This window comes from Lucilia cuprina, chromosome 4 (genome assembly GCF_022045245.1).
Source record: "Lucilia cuprina isolate Lc7/37 chromosome 4, ASM2204524v1, whole genome shotgun sequence".
Taxonomy (NCBI): Eukaryota; Metazoa; Arthropoda; class Insecta; order Diptera; family Calliphoridae; genus Lucilia; species Lucilia cuprina.
The window spans coordinates 10,322,767-10,338,268 of NC_060952.1; the positions used below are offsets into that span (position 1 = coordinate 10,322,767).

Sequence of the window (15,502 nt, forward strand, 5' to 3'; positions counted from 1 at the left end):
CTTTATTTTTCTTTAGTTTTTTTTTCGATTTGAGTCCTTTGATAATTATTTAATTACAACAGGAAAATATTATGCAGTAAATTAAATGTGACCTGTTAAGGTGTGATTATCAAAGGTATTAAATATTCTAATGTTAATTATTTCTGATGATGTACGTTGTAATAATATTCTTCTCTTAATAAATAAAGTGAATTTTCTTAAAATATATAAATTGGTCTGATAGAGGACAAAAGCCATTTGTCTTTAGTATCAAAGGGTCAATGTATGAAGAATTTGAAAGTTTATATGAGGGGTCAATTGTGTGTAAAACAATAATGAACTTTGTAAATATAGAAGTGAAGAAAACAAGAATTTAAATTTTTAGAAACTTAAGGAGCACCTGCTGAGATCAAATGATTAAGTCTGTCGATTAATTGATAGTATTTTAATCAATTAAAAGAGAAATATTTAAAAAATGAAGTATAGCTACTGTGAAAACATAAAAACTGATGTGCAATTTGTTACGACCGGACTTTAAATGGCGACATAATTTACTAATTTTGCTATTGTTTTTAATTTTTCATATATTTGGATATATGTATGTGGACCCATCCTGAGTGGCTTAATTCTTAATTAAGGAATTATTATAATATTTTTTACTATCACCCCACTGTGCATTATTTATCCTAATATATCTTGAGTTTCATTTGATTAAAATATCGAATATCATTTGATATTTAAACTAAATTGACGAAAATAAGTTTAAAATTTGTCTCACTTCGTAAACAAATTAATCATTATAATATCCAGTTAAATTCTTAATTTTATTATTCTAACAAACAAACTTAATATTCAGCAATTTATTAAATTTATTTCACACAAGGGATGGGTTAAGAACTAAGCACAATGTCTGGATGTCTGCATGCAGTTATAATCCTGCATATTTAAACGTACCTACCTAACCTTTCAAACATTCATCCATTAACAAAACAAGATCATTAATCATCAAGCTAAGAAAAGTGTAATGAAAACAAGGAATAGGTGGTATAGGCCTGTTAACATTTGCCAGTTTCAAAGTGTCAGCCAGGAGAAAAAAAAATAAATTTTGTAAAATATATGTAAATAAATGTGTAAAATACAATGCAATGTCTCACGCCTGTCTTACCTGACAAATGTCTGAGCGGTTATTAAGTGGGCTTATTAAGTATTTTCACACCAACCAGTGGGGGATGTGGAAAACTTTTTACATTTTTCGAATTTGTACGAATATAACATATTTTTACTTTTATATGTTTGTACTTATAATATAATCATATTTTGTAGATTTTTAAAGCCAACTGTCTTGAAATATCTTAATGTTTATCTATAAAAAAGCATACAAATTCAACGTTGTTCAGGTTTGTTGTTAAAAAAAACTATTTTTCATGATTTTGTTTTTGTAAAAGTTTTCCGTATTGGGGTGAGTTTTTAGCCGCCTTTTTTCTCTCTTTCGTTAAAGGTAGTTCTTACATTAATATTTCAGTTTTCTACTTTTCTACCATTTAACTCATTATTCATTTTTGGTTTTTGACGACAAATAAAGTCAAAAAGTCATAAAGTTTGTTGTTGGAAAGTTGTAAGTTTAACTTATTTATGATTACTGCCGAAAATGGTCACATAATAAATTTTTTCGTTGTTAAACAGTGGCTACATTTCATTGGTTAAGTTTGTTTGTCCTTATGTTAATATTATTGAAATATTAAATGTTCTTTTAATGAGTTTCTTATAAGGCAAAAAAAAGTGATAAAAATTACTGAGCTGGGTTAAGTTTTATGAAACTTTTTAAAAGATTTCTTTTCAAAATCTCTTAAATCTTTTTTAAGTTGATAATATTTAAGTTAAAGTATTGTTTTATGAGTCAAATAAAAGACTAATTCTTAATCACTTCAATGCAAAGTTCCTGAAGCGAATATCGGCAAAAAGCTGTCTTGCTTTCATACTTAAATAAAATCTCTAAATTTATTATATAAATCTCACTCTAAACAACTGCATTTTTATTCGAAAGAAGTTATTCTCACCTCTTCTTAAAAAAAGAGCTCATCACGCTAATACAATTCCAGAATCCTGATAGAATCCTTGGAAATCAATTTGCTTATCAAAACAAACAACTTTGCAAATTTTACTACAGTTTACAAGATCCAGATAATTAAGTTTATTTTTAACAATTATGTAAATCTGCAATAGCCGAAGTTATTGTGAATGGTCTTTTTCAAAGATCTATTAACCAAAGTTTTTAGATAAAAACAAATTATTGTCTAATTATGAATAGTTAATTTTGTAAGTGTTGTAAACCTGGTATTACATTGTTATTACAATTCTAACTTAGTTAATCGAGTTGAGTGAAGATGATCACAAGTTTGTTGTAATCGATTAAATATTTAATTAAACTGCAATAGTATTTGCAACTATTGCAAATAGATCTAAAAATTCTAAAAAACTCTAGGTTTTAAATTGCATATTTACTAGAGTTGCAAGTATTCTTTAAAGGTTTCGCTTAAAGAGTTAAAATATTATCTTAAATTGATAACTTTGCAATACATAAACTCATTGCAATAAGGCTTTGCAAATAAAACAATTCAAGATGTATTCCAAAGTTTAAACTACTTTGCAAATAATGTAAATTATATAGTTTCCAATACCTTAATATTAAACTACCTTGTAAATGCTGATCTTAAATAATTTAATTTGCAATAATGTTGCAAATAAATCATAGCACGAATAAATAAACAATAATGGTTTAAACTTTAGTATTTGCAAGCCTTGCAAGTGTTGCTTAAATGATGTTTGAAAAATAAAATTTGTTATGCTTGTTCTACACAATGTATACTTATCTTGCAAATCTTGTAAATACTATAGTTTCCAGTGTTAAATAGTAAAATTTTGCAAACAAATTTTTAAATTTTCCCGAGTTATGTATTTACAAGTCTTGCAAGTGTTGTTCAAAAGGCAGAAAAAATATAATTTTTTTAATATTTCTATCTATAAAATCATTAGAATTAAAAAGGTTTTGTAATTGTGAACAAAAATAATAATTCATTTAGATTGTTCTTTATTGTTTTACTGAGATATTCGAATTTCCGAATTTACTAATACAAATGTATTTCACTACAAAAAATCAACAAATTTTCAAATTGATTTGCAGGAACTAAGTACTCAGATTACTAGCAACAAAATTTGAACAAAAGCAATTAATTAATAATGCCTTTCTGATTTTAAAATAAATCATCGAAAAATGAAATCAAAATGTTGTACCAGAAAATCCATGTTAAATTAAGCCTTATTAAGTATGTATGTATGTGTATATGTTAAATTAAAAATATTTACAAGTAAGCGTATAATTTTACTAATCAGTTTAATACTTTCACTTTAATCTCCAACATTTTAACGCAATTTATTTTGACATGAAAAGAAATTGCAGGATCGTAAAAACATTGCCTCAATGGCGCAAATGTACACAGTCATTAATCAAAAAGGATTAATGATTTGTATAAAACTCAAATGAAATACTTAATAAATGCAAATAAAAAGATATTCAAAATAAAATTAAATTTTAATTAAAAATTTATTTCACTGTCAAAACTTACCGCGGAAAATAGTGGCCACGGTTAGATAACGACCATGTCGGGGATCACAGGCAGTCATCATGTTCTTGGCATCAAACATTTGAGCGGTCAATTCGGCAACAGTTAAGGCACGATATTGTTGGCAACCCTTGGCGGTCAATGGTGCGAAACCAGGCATAAAGAAGTGCAAACGTGGGAATGGTACCATGTTTACAGCTAATTTACGCAAATCGGCATTCAATTGACCGGGGAAACGTAAACAGGTGGTAACGCCAGACATTGTAACCTGTAAGATGTGGCAATGGGTGGTGGTAGTGATGATGGGATTGAGGGGAAGCGGAAAAAGAAAGATAAATATGATGTTATGAGCTATGGAATTTTAATACAAACTACAAATGATGTCCTTAAAAGGGAAAACAATGTTTAGATTATTAATTATAGAGTATAAAATGCACGCGCCATGTAATATCCTGTTTTAAAATCCTTTTCTTCCTTGGGATTATCTTGTATAGGTTTGAGTTTGAGTGATTAAATAAATTTTATTATCAATTATGTTTAATTTGGCAAAATATTTTGTGTATTTATTTGGAATTTGTAATTATTGTTCCTTATTTCGTATAGTTTTTGTAGTGTTATTTTGTGTTATTAATAGGAGGGATGGCTGTTTTTGGAGAATATTTAAAAATTTATTTTTTCATATATTTTATAAAAGCTTTTGTTTTTGCTTTTAAGTATTAAAGTTATTTTCTTCTTATGTATTTTTATTGTTTGTTTTAATAGGTATATGTAATTACTTATTTTCCAACTGCCACCCCAAATCGCATGCCTCAAATGAATAACAATGAGTTTCAATTATTAAAAGTCGATTAAATTGTCATTTGCAATTGACATTTTCTAATAAACAATCTTAATAAGGAAGTAATCAAACTGAACATGACAGTCAAATTGAAAAACCAAAAACACAAAAAAAATTAAAATTAAATTGATCAATTTGTCGAAAAAGTTTTGGCCACAAAAACGACAAGGTGCATATAAACAAAATACTGGTTGCATATTGAAATATATTTACATTAGGGTGACATAAAGAGAGAATAACATTTTCAAATATCAATCAGTACATACAGGGAAAAGGACGTTTTAAAATTATTTATAGTTTGTCAATAATATTTATTTTCGAAGTTGTCTAATAAACAACAAAAATATAAATAAAAATACATGAAGTTATAAAATTAACAAAAATTAATAATGTGTTATCAAAGTGACAACGCTATTTTCTCAAACAGAACATTACGGTCTTGTAATGTCAACGATTCAATGTCAAAATCACAACGATTTATTGCCGAAATGATATGAAGCGTAATCGAAATGACAACAATGTGTTATTGCATTGACAAAGATGCGTTGTCAAAATTACAGCATTGGCTGTCAAAATGATAACAATGTGTTATTGCATTGACAAAGATGCGTTGTCAAAATTACAACATTGGCTGTCAAATTGATAACTGGGTGTTTTTTAAATTGTATACACATTCGTTGTCTAAATGTTAACAAATGCGGTAAGCTCACAACGGATTTTTATCAATTTCTGTGCCGGGTTTTTCTTTCTGTGTACAAAGACATTTTATTCTCTTTACTAAAGTGCAACTTATATCTTTTGCAATAGAAGATTTTCAAACAGTCAAAGGCCCGTTAGCTTAACCTTCGACTATCGTAGATATTCTGACAGTTAAAATAGTTTTTCTATAACTTAGAACCGGACATTGTTTATATACCTTGCTGTTACCAATTTCTTCTCAGCGTTTTGATAAAATAGAAATTATTTAAATTTTATGGAATCACTCTAATGTACATAAATTTATGTATCGTTGATACGAACATACGTACATATATATGTGGAAAAATGCATACAGTGCTGCATAAAACCGAAATAAATGAAGACTGCAGTGCTTTAATCATAATGTATAAAATTTAGTGGAATTACTTCACTGTTGATCAAGTATGTTTAATATTTTAAGAAATAGTCCTTTGATTCAATGTTTAATGGATAAGTCTATTAACCAACCTATAGACAGTTCCAGAAACAATAATATATACTAATCCAATTACTAATCTGTGGTCATATCGATTGGCTAGTATATATGCTGTATTTTGGTTTGCTCATCACTGTTAATGTTTGTTATTGGCAACATTCTTTTTGTTTTTGCCTTGTCAATTTAAATTTTAATGTCGAACTGTTTGAATTGAAATAAAATTGAAATGAAAAGTTCAGTGCTTGAGGCATGTTATTTGATAATGATTGAAAAAGTATGTAAATAAATATAAAAATTAAAACAAGTACAGAGGGGTAAAGTGGGACAAGTCCAAGCATAATATACTCTACAGTTTAGAGTATATTTGGAAAAATCCTATTTAGATATTACAAATATACATAAATGATATTAAGGATTAACGTATAAAAATTAATTTTTTTGCAAAATCAGGATACAGTTTAGCTATGAAACGAATCAATCGGCCAAAGATGTCAACCATTCAACAGTTGTATTAACCGGAGGAAAGAATTTCCAACAATAATGAAACTTTTACTTTACAAGTTAAAGAAAAATAAATAAAAATATTTTTTTTAATAAAAACATTCTTTCTCATAGTATTTTAAATTTAAATCTTAGATTAATTATTGTTAATTAATCTTTTCTGAAAAATTCAAATATCTACGAATTAAGCCTATTTGAACGATAGCAAAAGTATTGCATTGCATGTTTTTCAAAAGATTTCCATTCCACTGAAATTTGCACGATTGTTAAGAGCATACAAAATACATTTGTGCATAATTAGATAAATAATGGTCGTTTCTGGTTTCGAAAACAACCATGTCTCGCTATTAAACAAATCTATCCAATCATCAATCCATCCAAAAGAAGAGAACTGGAAGCAAAGCAAATGTATTGTACGCATTTAACTACTTACGGACACCAAATGATTCAAATCCTCATATGTGGGTGAGGGGAAACGTAAGCTTTGATAGCAAATATCATACAACGCCTCATTATCAATGCAGAATGTCAGATCTGTATTTTCACACAATTGATGGGCCGACAATGTGGCATTGTAGGGTTCAACAACAACTTCTGACACCTGAGCGCATTAAGTGTATTCGGGAAAGGAGTTGTTAGCGGATAGGTAGAGTATGTATAGTGTTTTTTTGTTTTGTTGCGTTTGAATGAAATAAGCAAATATTAACAAATGTACATTTGTGGGTTTGTGTGTGTGTACAAACATTTAACATTCATTTATTTCATTGCAAGTACCGTTACAGGAAATCAAATTCATTTGAGATTGTGTATGTTTTCGTATGAGTGTAAGTATGTATTTATATCCCACGATTTATTCATTCATTCATTCATTCATTTATACATTTGTTTGTGTTGATTCACACATTTACCAAAATGCAATAGCAACATCCAAAAGTTTACACATACAGTTAAATACATTCATGGTCGTAATGATGTTTACACAACACCAGTACAAAAATGCACGCACATGTAAGTGTTTGTATGTATTAATGTACATGTATGTATGTTGTTGTATTCATTATCATCACCATTGTTGTTGTTGGTATTGTCAATGTTGTTGGTAATGATGTTAATGATGGTTAAGCATGTTCCAAGAACAAGATATCATTCGTACATTCAAGGCCACACACATACAAATACACATGTTTCAACCAACCATTGCAAGGAACGAGTGTAGAAAAATATTGGTTGAAAACAAAAAACATAATCCATTTGTATTTTTCCAAATTCCAGTAACAGCAGTTTAATCATCAATTCGTGGTAGTTGTTATTGTTACCATTAACGTATTGTACGATTGCAAAGAATACATATTTTTGTTTTAACCAAGCCGCATTAACATTTGTGTTAGCGGTTGTCATACGATGATGATGATGATGGCATGGCGCGTGCATTCCATAAATCATATTCCACAATGCAAGTGCAATGTAATGAAAGAGAAAAAGAGAAAGGGGAAAAAATCTATTAGTTTGAGATTGCGACTTACAGAAACAAGATGATTCAAATCTCCATAGGTTGGCGATGACAGCTTCAATGTACGGAAACAGATGTCATACAATGCTTCGTTGTCAATACAAAATGTTTCGTCGGTATTTTCGACAAGTTGATGAATCGACAATGTGGCATTGTATGGTTCAACAACTGTATCGGAAACCTGTTATTATTATATATGCATTATATTGAGATAATTATACACAATACAGTACACAATGCACAGCACATAACAGCATCAGTTGTTGCAAAGGTAGTAGTGTGGTAAATTATAATGATACGTTTCAGATTTTGTTTTTGTATCAATTTACCAAGAGCACAGCAGTTTTTTTTGTTTTGTTTAAGATGCAAGCAGCAGTGAGCAGATTATAGTTAAAGGTTACATATAAAGAAAAAAAAAGAGAGAAAGAAAAAAATTTCTTTAATTAGTTAGTTTAAATAAGAATTTTGTAAAAATTATAATAGGCTTATATAGGACCTAATAACTATAGTAAAATTTTGGTTAATTTCTTTCAGCATCAACAAATACATATTTAATGCCTGCAAAAATTATAATAATAACAAATTTTAAACATTAATTGTTAAATAAAGCATAACAACTTAAAACTTAAATAAAAAAAATAATCTACCATCCACCCATACGTATACTTAATTTAAAATTTTAAATAATAATACTTATACGCCTTAGTTAATATTTGCTGCCTAATTGAAAATACACACATACATATTACAAAAAATATTGTAATTTGTTGTTAACTCTTATTTATTTATGTAAATACTTGCAAATAAATCCTTTTTGCTTATTTTCTAATTTAAATTTTGCCAAAAATATTAAATACACATAAGTTATTTGCACACTTATGTATACACATAAATTTCCTAATGATTAATATCTAAGATGAAAATACAAAAACAGATTGAAAAATAGATTTAACCGTTAATGCATCTAGTATGTAAGCATGCTTGTTTCTGTAGAAAGGTAAATTTTAATTATTTGTGTTTAAATTTATGCATAAAATAAATTAGCAACATTAATTTATTTACAACTAATGCCTTAAGAAGGACAACGATTAATAGTAGGGTTCCAAAATATATATTTTCTTCTCTAAGTACTAAAACGTTTTGATTACAATATGATTTTGTAATGCTAGAATTTCTGCTTAGTATTAATTTGCAATTATAAAGAGTCACAAACTTGTTGTATTAAAAACTGTAGCCTCCTCTTTGTTTCTAAATGTGTATTTTAGCATTGTTATATTTATGATAGTATTAGTTCGTTGTCCAAAACATACATTAATATGTATGTAGATACATATAGAAAATGTCATACATTATTTACACTTAAACATACAAAAAAGGTAAAATTTATAATATCAACAAATAAATACAAAGATTTTCTTTAATATAAATTCATAGAAAATATATATATTTGTACCGGTTAAAAGGGGTTAACAGTTAATTCGTATATATGAGTGTGTGTTTGTGTGAGAATGTGTCACAAATGAAAACAAAAACCAAATAAACAAGCAACGTATACAAGCAATAGACAAATATCTATGCACACGTTGCCATATTTATACAAAAACAACCCATTTGAAATTTTTTTTTGGTCTGTCACTTCTATTTACGGAAGATTTCTTTTTCGGAAAATCTGTTTTATTAGTTTTAAATTTTCTTATAGAAATTTTAATCTTCATAAAATTTTTTTGAAATTTTAAATGTATTCTGAATTTTTAGAAAATTTTTTATGTTTTATTTTATTTTCGATAAATTTATTTGGAGTAACTTTTCGATAAGATAATTATTTATAGAAAGTAATTAAATATTTAGAGAAATTTGCTATAAATGTTAAATAATCTTAATTTTCTTTATAATTTTTCTATTTACAGAAAATTTTCGATAAATTTATTTTGGCAAAATTTTCGATAACTTTATTATTTATAGAAAATAATTAAATATTTAAAGAAAATATGCGATATATTTCTGTTCTAAGATAATTTTTTGTATTTATTCTGTATTTTTGTTAAATTTATTATTTTAGATGAAAAATTTTAAGAAATTTTAATAAACAAATATTTAGAAAAAATTTTTAAAATTTTTTCATAGACCTTCTTCTATATTATAGAAGTTTTCATAAATTTTCTTTTAGATAAAAAATTCCATAAATTTACTTTTAGAGAAAATTTTTGATAAATATTTCTTTTTAAAACATTTTTATTTTCAAAGAAAATTTTTAATAATTTTCCATAGGATTCTTCGTGTATAGAAAATCTCTAAAATTTTCTACTGGGTACATAATTTAGCTAAAGGCACATAAAATGTCCGATCTTAATGGTATGTTGTCGGACATATACACAAATGCGTATAATACAAACACACACAATCTCGCCATTTGCAATACACGTCCATGTTAATGTTCGTGTACTGACGACGGTGATACAAGGATATATTAATTTGTACGTGCATGTATGTATTACTCGTATGCATGTAGTTGATGTTATTACCTCCTGAAGGCATAGACGTATTGGGTATGAGAATCTAGTAAATTAAAAAACAAAATATGTATGTACGAGGAAAAACAAAATTTTACCTTTAAGCCTAATAAGTGGATAATGTTAACATATGAATACAATTCATACATACATATATACAAGAGAGTTTAAATAAAACAATAAATTTGTTTATGAGGGTTGAGTGTAAAGTTTGAAGTAATGAACCAAAATGTAATAAGTGAGAGAATAGATAATTGACAGAAAAATGTTGTATAAATTATCTGTAATAATTTTTTGTTTGTTTTTTTTTTATCAAATCTGTATGTTAATTGCTTTGCATAATTTACCTTATTGCAAAACCTTATGCACTACCCTCGTTTTTATAGTTTTTGGTTGTTGGCTATTGATTTGAATCCATTTGTGTACATTATAATTTTTGTTAGTTTAATGAATGCATTTCTCATGTTTTGCTTAGATTTAGCCAAAGGTTTATTATTATTATGTTTATAAAATATCAAACATAAATTTATAATAATTCTTTTATGTATATTTCTAGGATTTTATTGCTACATACATAAATTTCAATATTTAAATAAATATAAATAAATTAATGTGAAGTTTCTGAACTGAAACTGAATTTGATTTTTTGTTTGTTTTTGGATAAAGTTTTAAGCATTGTATTGTTAAAATATGTTTTGAAAAATATGTTAATAATACAATTAAATTCAAAACAAAAGAGTTGCACTTTTGTAATTGATTATTCTGTTTTCATTGTGATTTGTTAAAATGTATTAGTTGTATGTTAAATATTATATCAGGTCCAAAAAATTACAGCTAGGTCACTATGGAGCCAGTTATGCGTTTCTTTGGAAATCGAACTCAAAATCTCATTACACAATCCTTAAGTAAGGTCAGTTGATATTTGTATAACTTGAAAGTTATGATGGAATACTTTTGAACTTAATTGTTTATTAAACAATACATATACATATGCATATATAAGTAAACATATACTAAAATTATAGTCAATTTGTAATAATATATTACAATATCTAAAATTATAATACTAAGTAAATACTAAACACATAAACTTAAACATATTATAACAACTGTTCATGTATTAATACTTATGCATAAACAAATTCATAAATTCAATTTTACAAAATTAGTACTTCGTAGGCAATTCTAAAATTATCATTAAATAAAATAACTTCGGTTATGTGAAATATTAAAAGTATTTTAAAAATCTTTGTTTGTGGTCAGATTTGCAAAATTTATTATATATCAAAAAACTGTTATTTATAGCATTTACACATACATATGTATTTGATACTTTTTATTTGTATGTATTATTATTTAAATTACTAGCAATTGTTCTTCGTTAGATTTTTCTTAACTATTCATTAAGAAAATATTATATAAATAATAATTATTTGTTAGAGTTAGTTAGGTACAAAACTCCATAAGGCGTTTTAATTAAACTAAATACTTTTGTTTATAATATTTATGAAAATTAATGTTTGTCATAAACATATAAAAAAGTGAAGGCATACAAATACACACATACATAAATACATATCACCTAATAGTCACACAGTTATAAAAAAGTGTAATAACTCAGAAAATACATTAATATAAAACTTGTTTAATATAACAATTAAATATATTATTCTTATACTAAAAATAGCTAAAAGTTTTAGGAAAAATTACAATTTTTAAAATATATTTTTTCAAGATTGTATTTTTATAAAACTCAAATTTTTAGTTGTGACCCTTTAGAACAAATATGGTTTATACAATAGATGTAAATATGAGTTTATATTGTATTATAATATAAATATTATATATACATTATCTATAGATAAATATTAATTTGTGTTACATGTTTGTGAGTTTGTTTAAAGTCTACAAACGCCTAAATGGCTCAACAGATTCTATTGCGATTTTCACAATGTCTTCCTGTATTTCTGAAAGGAATTATTATTTTATTTCGAAATTTCAAGTAGAAAGGGTATCACACCCAAAATTTAAAATAAGCATTAAAAGTTGCATATTTTAGAAACTGCAACAATTTTCGAATCCACAAAAACGTTTGTAGAAAAAAATGGGTGAACTGGCTATAGTAGGCATGACGTCTTATAAAGAAAATATTAAATCAGTACGTCAGCGAAAATATAACACTTACAGTCTTAAAATATTGTCCGAACCACTGAAATATCGTTACGAGTATTTAAAGTAAAATAGGCGGAAAATTTGCACGGTCAACATTGAAAAATATATAAACAATTTGGGGAAAAAATAGCAAGAATGAGGGCGTGCCATCTCCCATATAAACTAAATATAAAAATGCATATATCTTGAAAACTAATGGAGCTAGATAGTTTGCCCAAACAACTTTTTTGTTTATGTAAACAGTTGAATGAAAAATAAACGTATTAGCAATATGGGGCGTGGTACATCCCATATAAATTAAGTAAAAAAATTTAAATATCTAGGAAATCATTCGAGCTAGATTCCTCAAAATTGAACGGACAACATTGAGGTCTATTTGGACATTTAGAAAATTTGTAAAATTTTTTAAATAAATAGGTTTTTATGTTTGAACAGCAGTTATGAGAGTGTAGCGAAGCATACTAGTTATAGCTAGTATATGTATATAAATCAGTTTATTTTATATATATTTTTATTCTTATTTAACCAAACAAAAACAATAATATTTATTTGCAGGTGTTATTTTACATAAGTATAAATAAATTTTAATTTAATACGAAAACTTATAGTTTATTCGTTTAAACAATTTAGTAGACGGAAATAGCAGTAAATGTATTGATGTTAGAATCACATCCTAAATCACTTTAATTATATCCGTCCATCCGTATAAACTTGACAAACAAAGTACAGAGTGCTAATTTGAAAATTCATTTGATAGTAATGGAATTTGGTACAGGTATCTCTTTTGGTTTTTAATTGAAATCGATCTCTTATTAAGTTCATATTCAAAATAATCCAAAGCTTTTTTTAATTCTGTTACCTGATTAAAACATGACTACTCAAATAAATCGTATGAAAATTAAATATTGCTAAATCTTAAACCAATACTGCTATATTTTATGCACATTCTTATGTATATATTAATTTTATTTTGTACATACATAGCTGTTGTATTTCTTTATATGTATATCTTTACTTGCAACATATAATTTCCATAAATTTTCAATTTATTTATTAAAATTTATTAATTTAATTGTAAATTTTATTAAACAAAACTGAAAGGGCAAAAACAACAAACGACTTACTACAATTGTAATTAGAAATGTATGAAAATGCAAGAATATTTGCATATATGAAAAATAATATTCATGTGTTTATCAATTACAAAAATATTATTGTTAATTACAGGTTTACAAAACAATAATATTTCATTATAGTTTTTTATAAAGTAAACTTTTATTAAATATTAATATTTAAAAGTATTGTGGGTGTATTTTTTGTTTTCTTAGTACAAAAACATTTAAAATTATTTTTTTTTAAATAGTTGATTTCTAGTTTTAAATAAAAATTTTCTATAGTTATGTATTTAATTAAATATCATTCAAATTATTAAAAACAAATAAATTATAAACATATATTATTTTTTTTGTTTTTAATTTACTATTATTTAAAAACTGCTTTTAATTAAAATATTTTTAATTAATCTATAAACACATTAATTAAAAAAAACCTATTATAGTCCTTAACTTTTTAATTTTTTCCAAATAATCATAAAACATTGTTTTTTTCATTGCAATTACTTTGTGTACGAACATCATTTGGCATTTTTGGTATCTTTTAACATTCATATTCTCAGCAGAAGTGTAAAAACACAAAAATGTTCATTAATACATATGAATACATACATACATATTTTACATTAATAATGAATGGCAAATAGTGAAAAAATGTAAATAAAATTAAAATTATGTATATGGCTACATAAATAAGAAAAATGCTGGCTGGAGAAAGAATGGGAGAGCTCTGATTTGATTAAATTTCATGATAAAATATGCTTCTTGATATATCAACAATATTCATTGGACATATGTATGTATGTTGTAAGTTACAACATACATAAGTTACAACTTGTAATTAATATTTGGAAAATTTTTAATAAATTTTTTAAAATGTCAAAAATCTCTTCCTTTATGAATAAATAGTTTTATTTTTTATTTACTGAAATAATTGACTCGTCACTGATCTTCATAAGGTATAACAAACTTAAGGAATAATGACCTACATGCCTGAAAAAGCCTTTGATCTATTCCACCGTTTTATTTTTATTTAGAAAATTCTCAATTTTATTTATTTTAGTATTTTTAAAAAATTCTGAAAACTATTTTGAAAAAGAAATATTTGTCTATAATTATGTTTTTTGTTCAGAAATGTCTCTTTAAGAAAATTTCCTTATTACAAATATTACGTAGAAATAAATATGAGACTTGTTTCATGAAGTAATTTAAAGAAAATCTCCTTTTAAAGAAAACAATCCAGTTAAAAAATGTTTTACATCTTTTTTTTAATTGCTAAAAAATTTAGAAAATTTTGCGAAAAGTTCACTATTGTGTTTTCTTTAAATTCTCTATTTAATGAAATTTTTTTTCAAAATTTCCAGAAAAAAATTTCTTCTATATTTCTATTGCCAAAAAATTCTTGAAATATTTGTGAAAATGTATAAAAAATTTTTTTTATTATGAAGAAACACTTCACATATTTTATCGATTAAAGAATAATCCAAAAAGAGGCAGAAGAACAAATTTTCCACTTATTTATAAAGAAAAACACTTTTTAAAAAATTTATTGTTCTGGGAATATTCGCGAAAATACATAAATTTTATATTTTTAATATAAAAACTATTTAAAAACCCTTTTTTCTAAATTCGTTATTTAAAGAAAAATTTCAAAAATTTTTCTTAACTTTTCTTAATACAACAAAAAGCCTTTTGCAATAAATTTATGATTTGTTTTTCCAGCTAAAACAATATTAAAATTATTCCAATATAAATGCTATTCCTATACTATCAAATATTTTTCTAACCCATTGTATTCCGGCAACAAGTCTCCAAAGTCACCACTTTCCCCTACCACTACCAAACAATTTTAATGTGATCAAAAAAGTAAAAAAGTAGTATAAAAAGTGTCCATTGCTATTATGATTATTTGGTGTTGTTAAATTGCTCAGCTTATCGTGCATAATTTACAAGTATGAAAGAATAATATAAAATGTATGTATGAATAAACATTTAACATTGAATACACTCTACATACATACATATAAATATGATAATAATACTTTAACGAATACCAAATACAAATACGGTTAAATACATACAAATC

General features: G+C 25.5%; 1 protein-coding gene across 5 annotated transcripts in view; it reads right to left on the bottom strand.

Annotated features, from left to right (window-relative positions):
• Positions 1–15,502, bottom strand: part of LOC111680974 (tubulin beta chain) — a 70,537-nt gene that overhangs the window by 6,341 nt on the left and 48,694 nt on the right. For 4 of the 5 annotated variants that reach the window (XM_023442690.2, XM_023442691.2, XM_023442693.2 and 1 more), the window contains exons 5-6: positions 7,636–7,803; positions 3,603–3,867 (exon numbers count right to left, since the gene is read on the bottom strand). In XM_023442690.2, the coding sequence (XP_023298458.1) occupies positions 3,603–3,867; positions 7,636–7,803 (433 nt within the window). Of the gene's footprint in view, positions 1–3,602; positions 3,868–6,545; positions 6,714–7,635; positions 7,804–15,502 lie in introns of all 5 variants that reach the window. The other variant, XM_023442695.2, reaches the window with a different exon arrangement.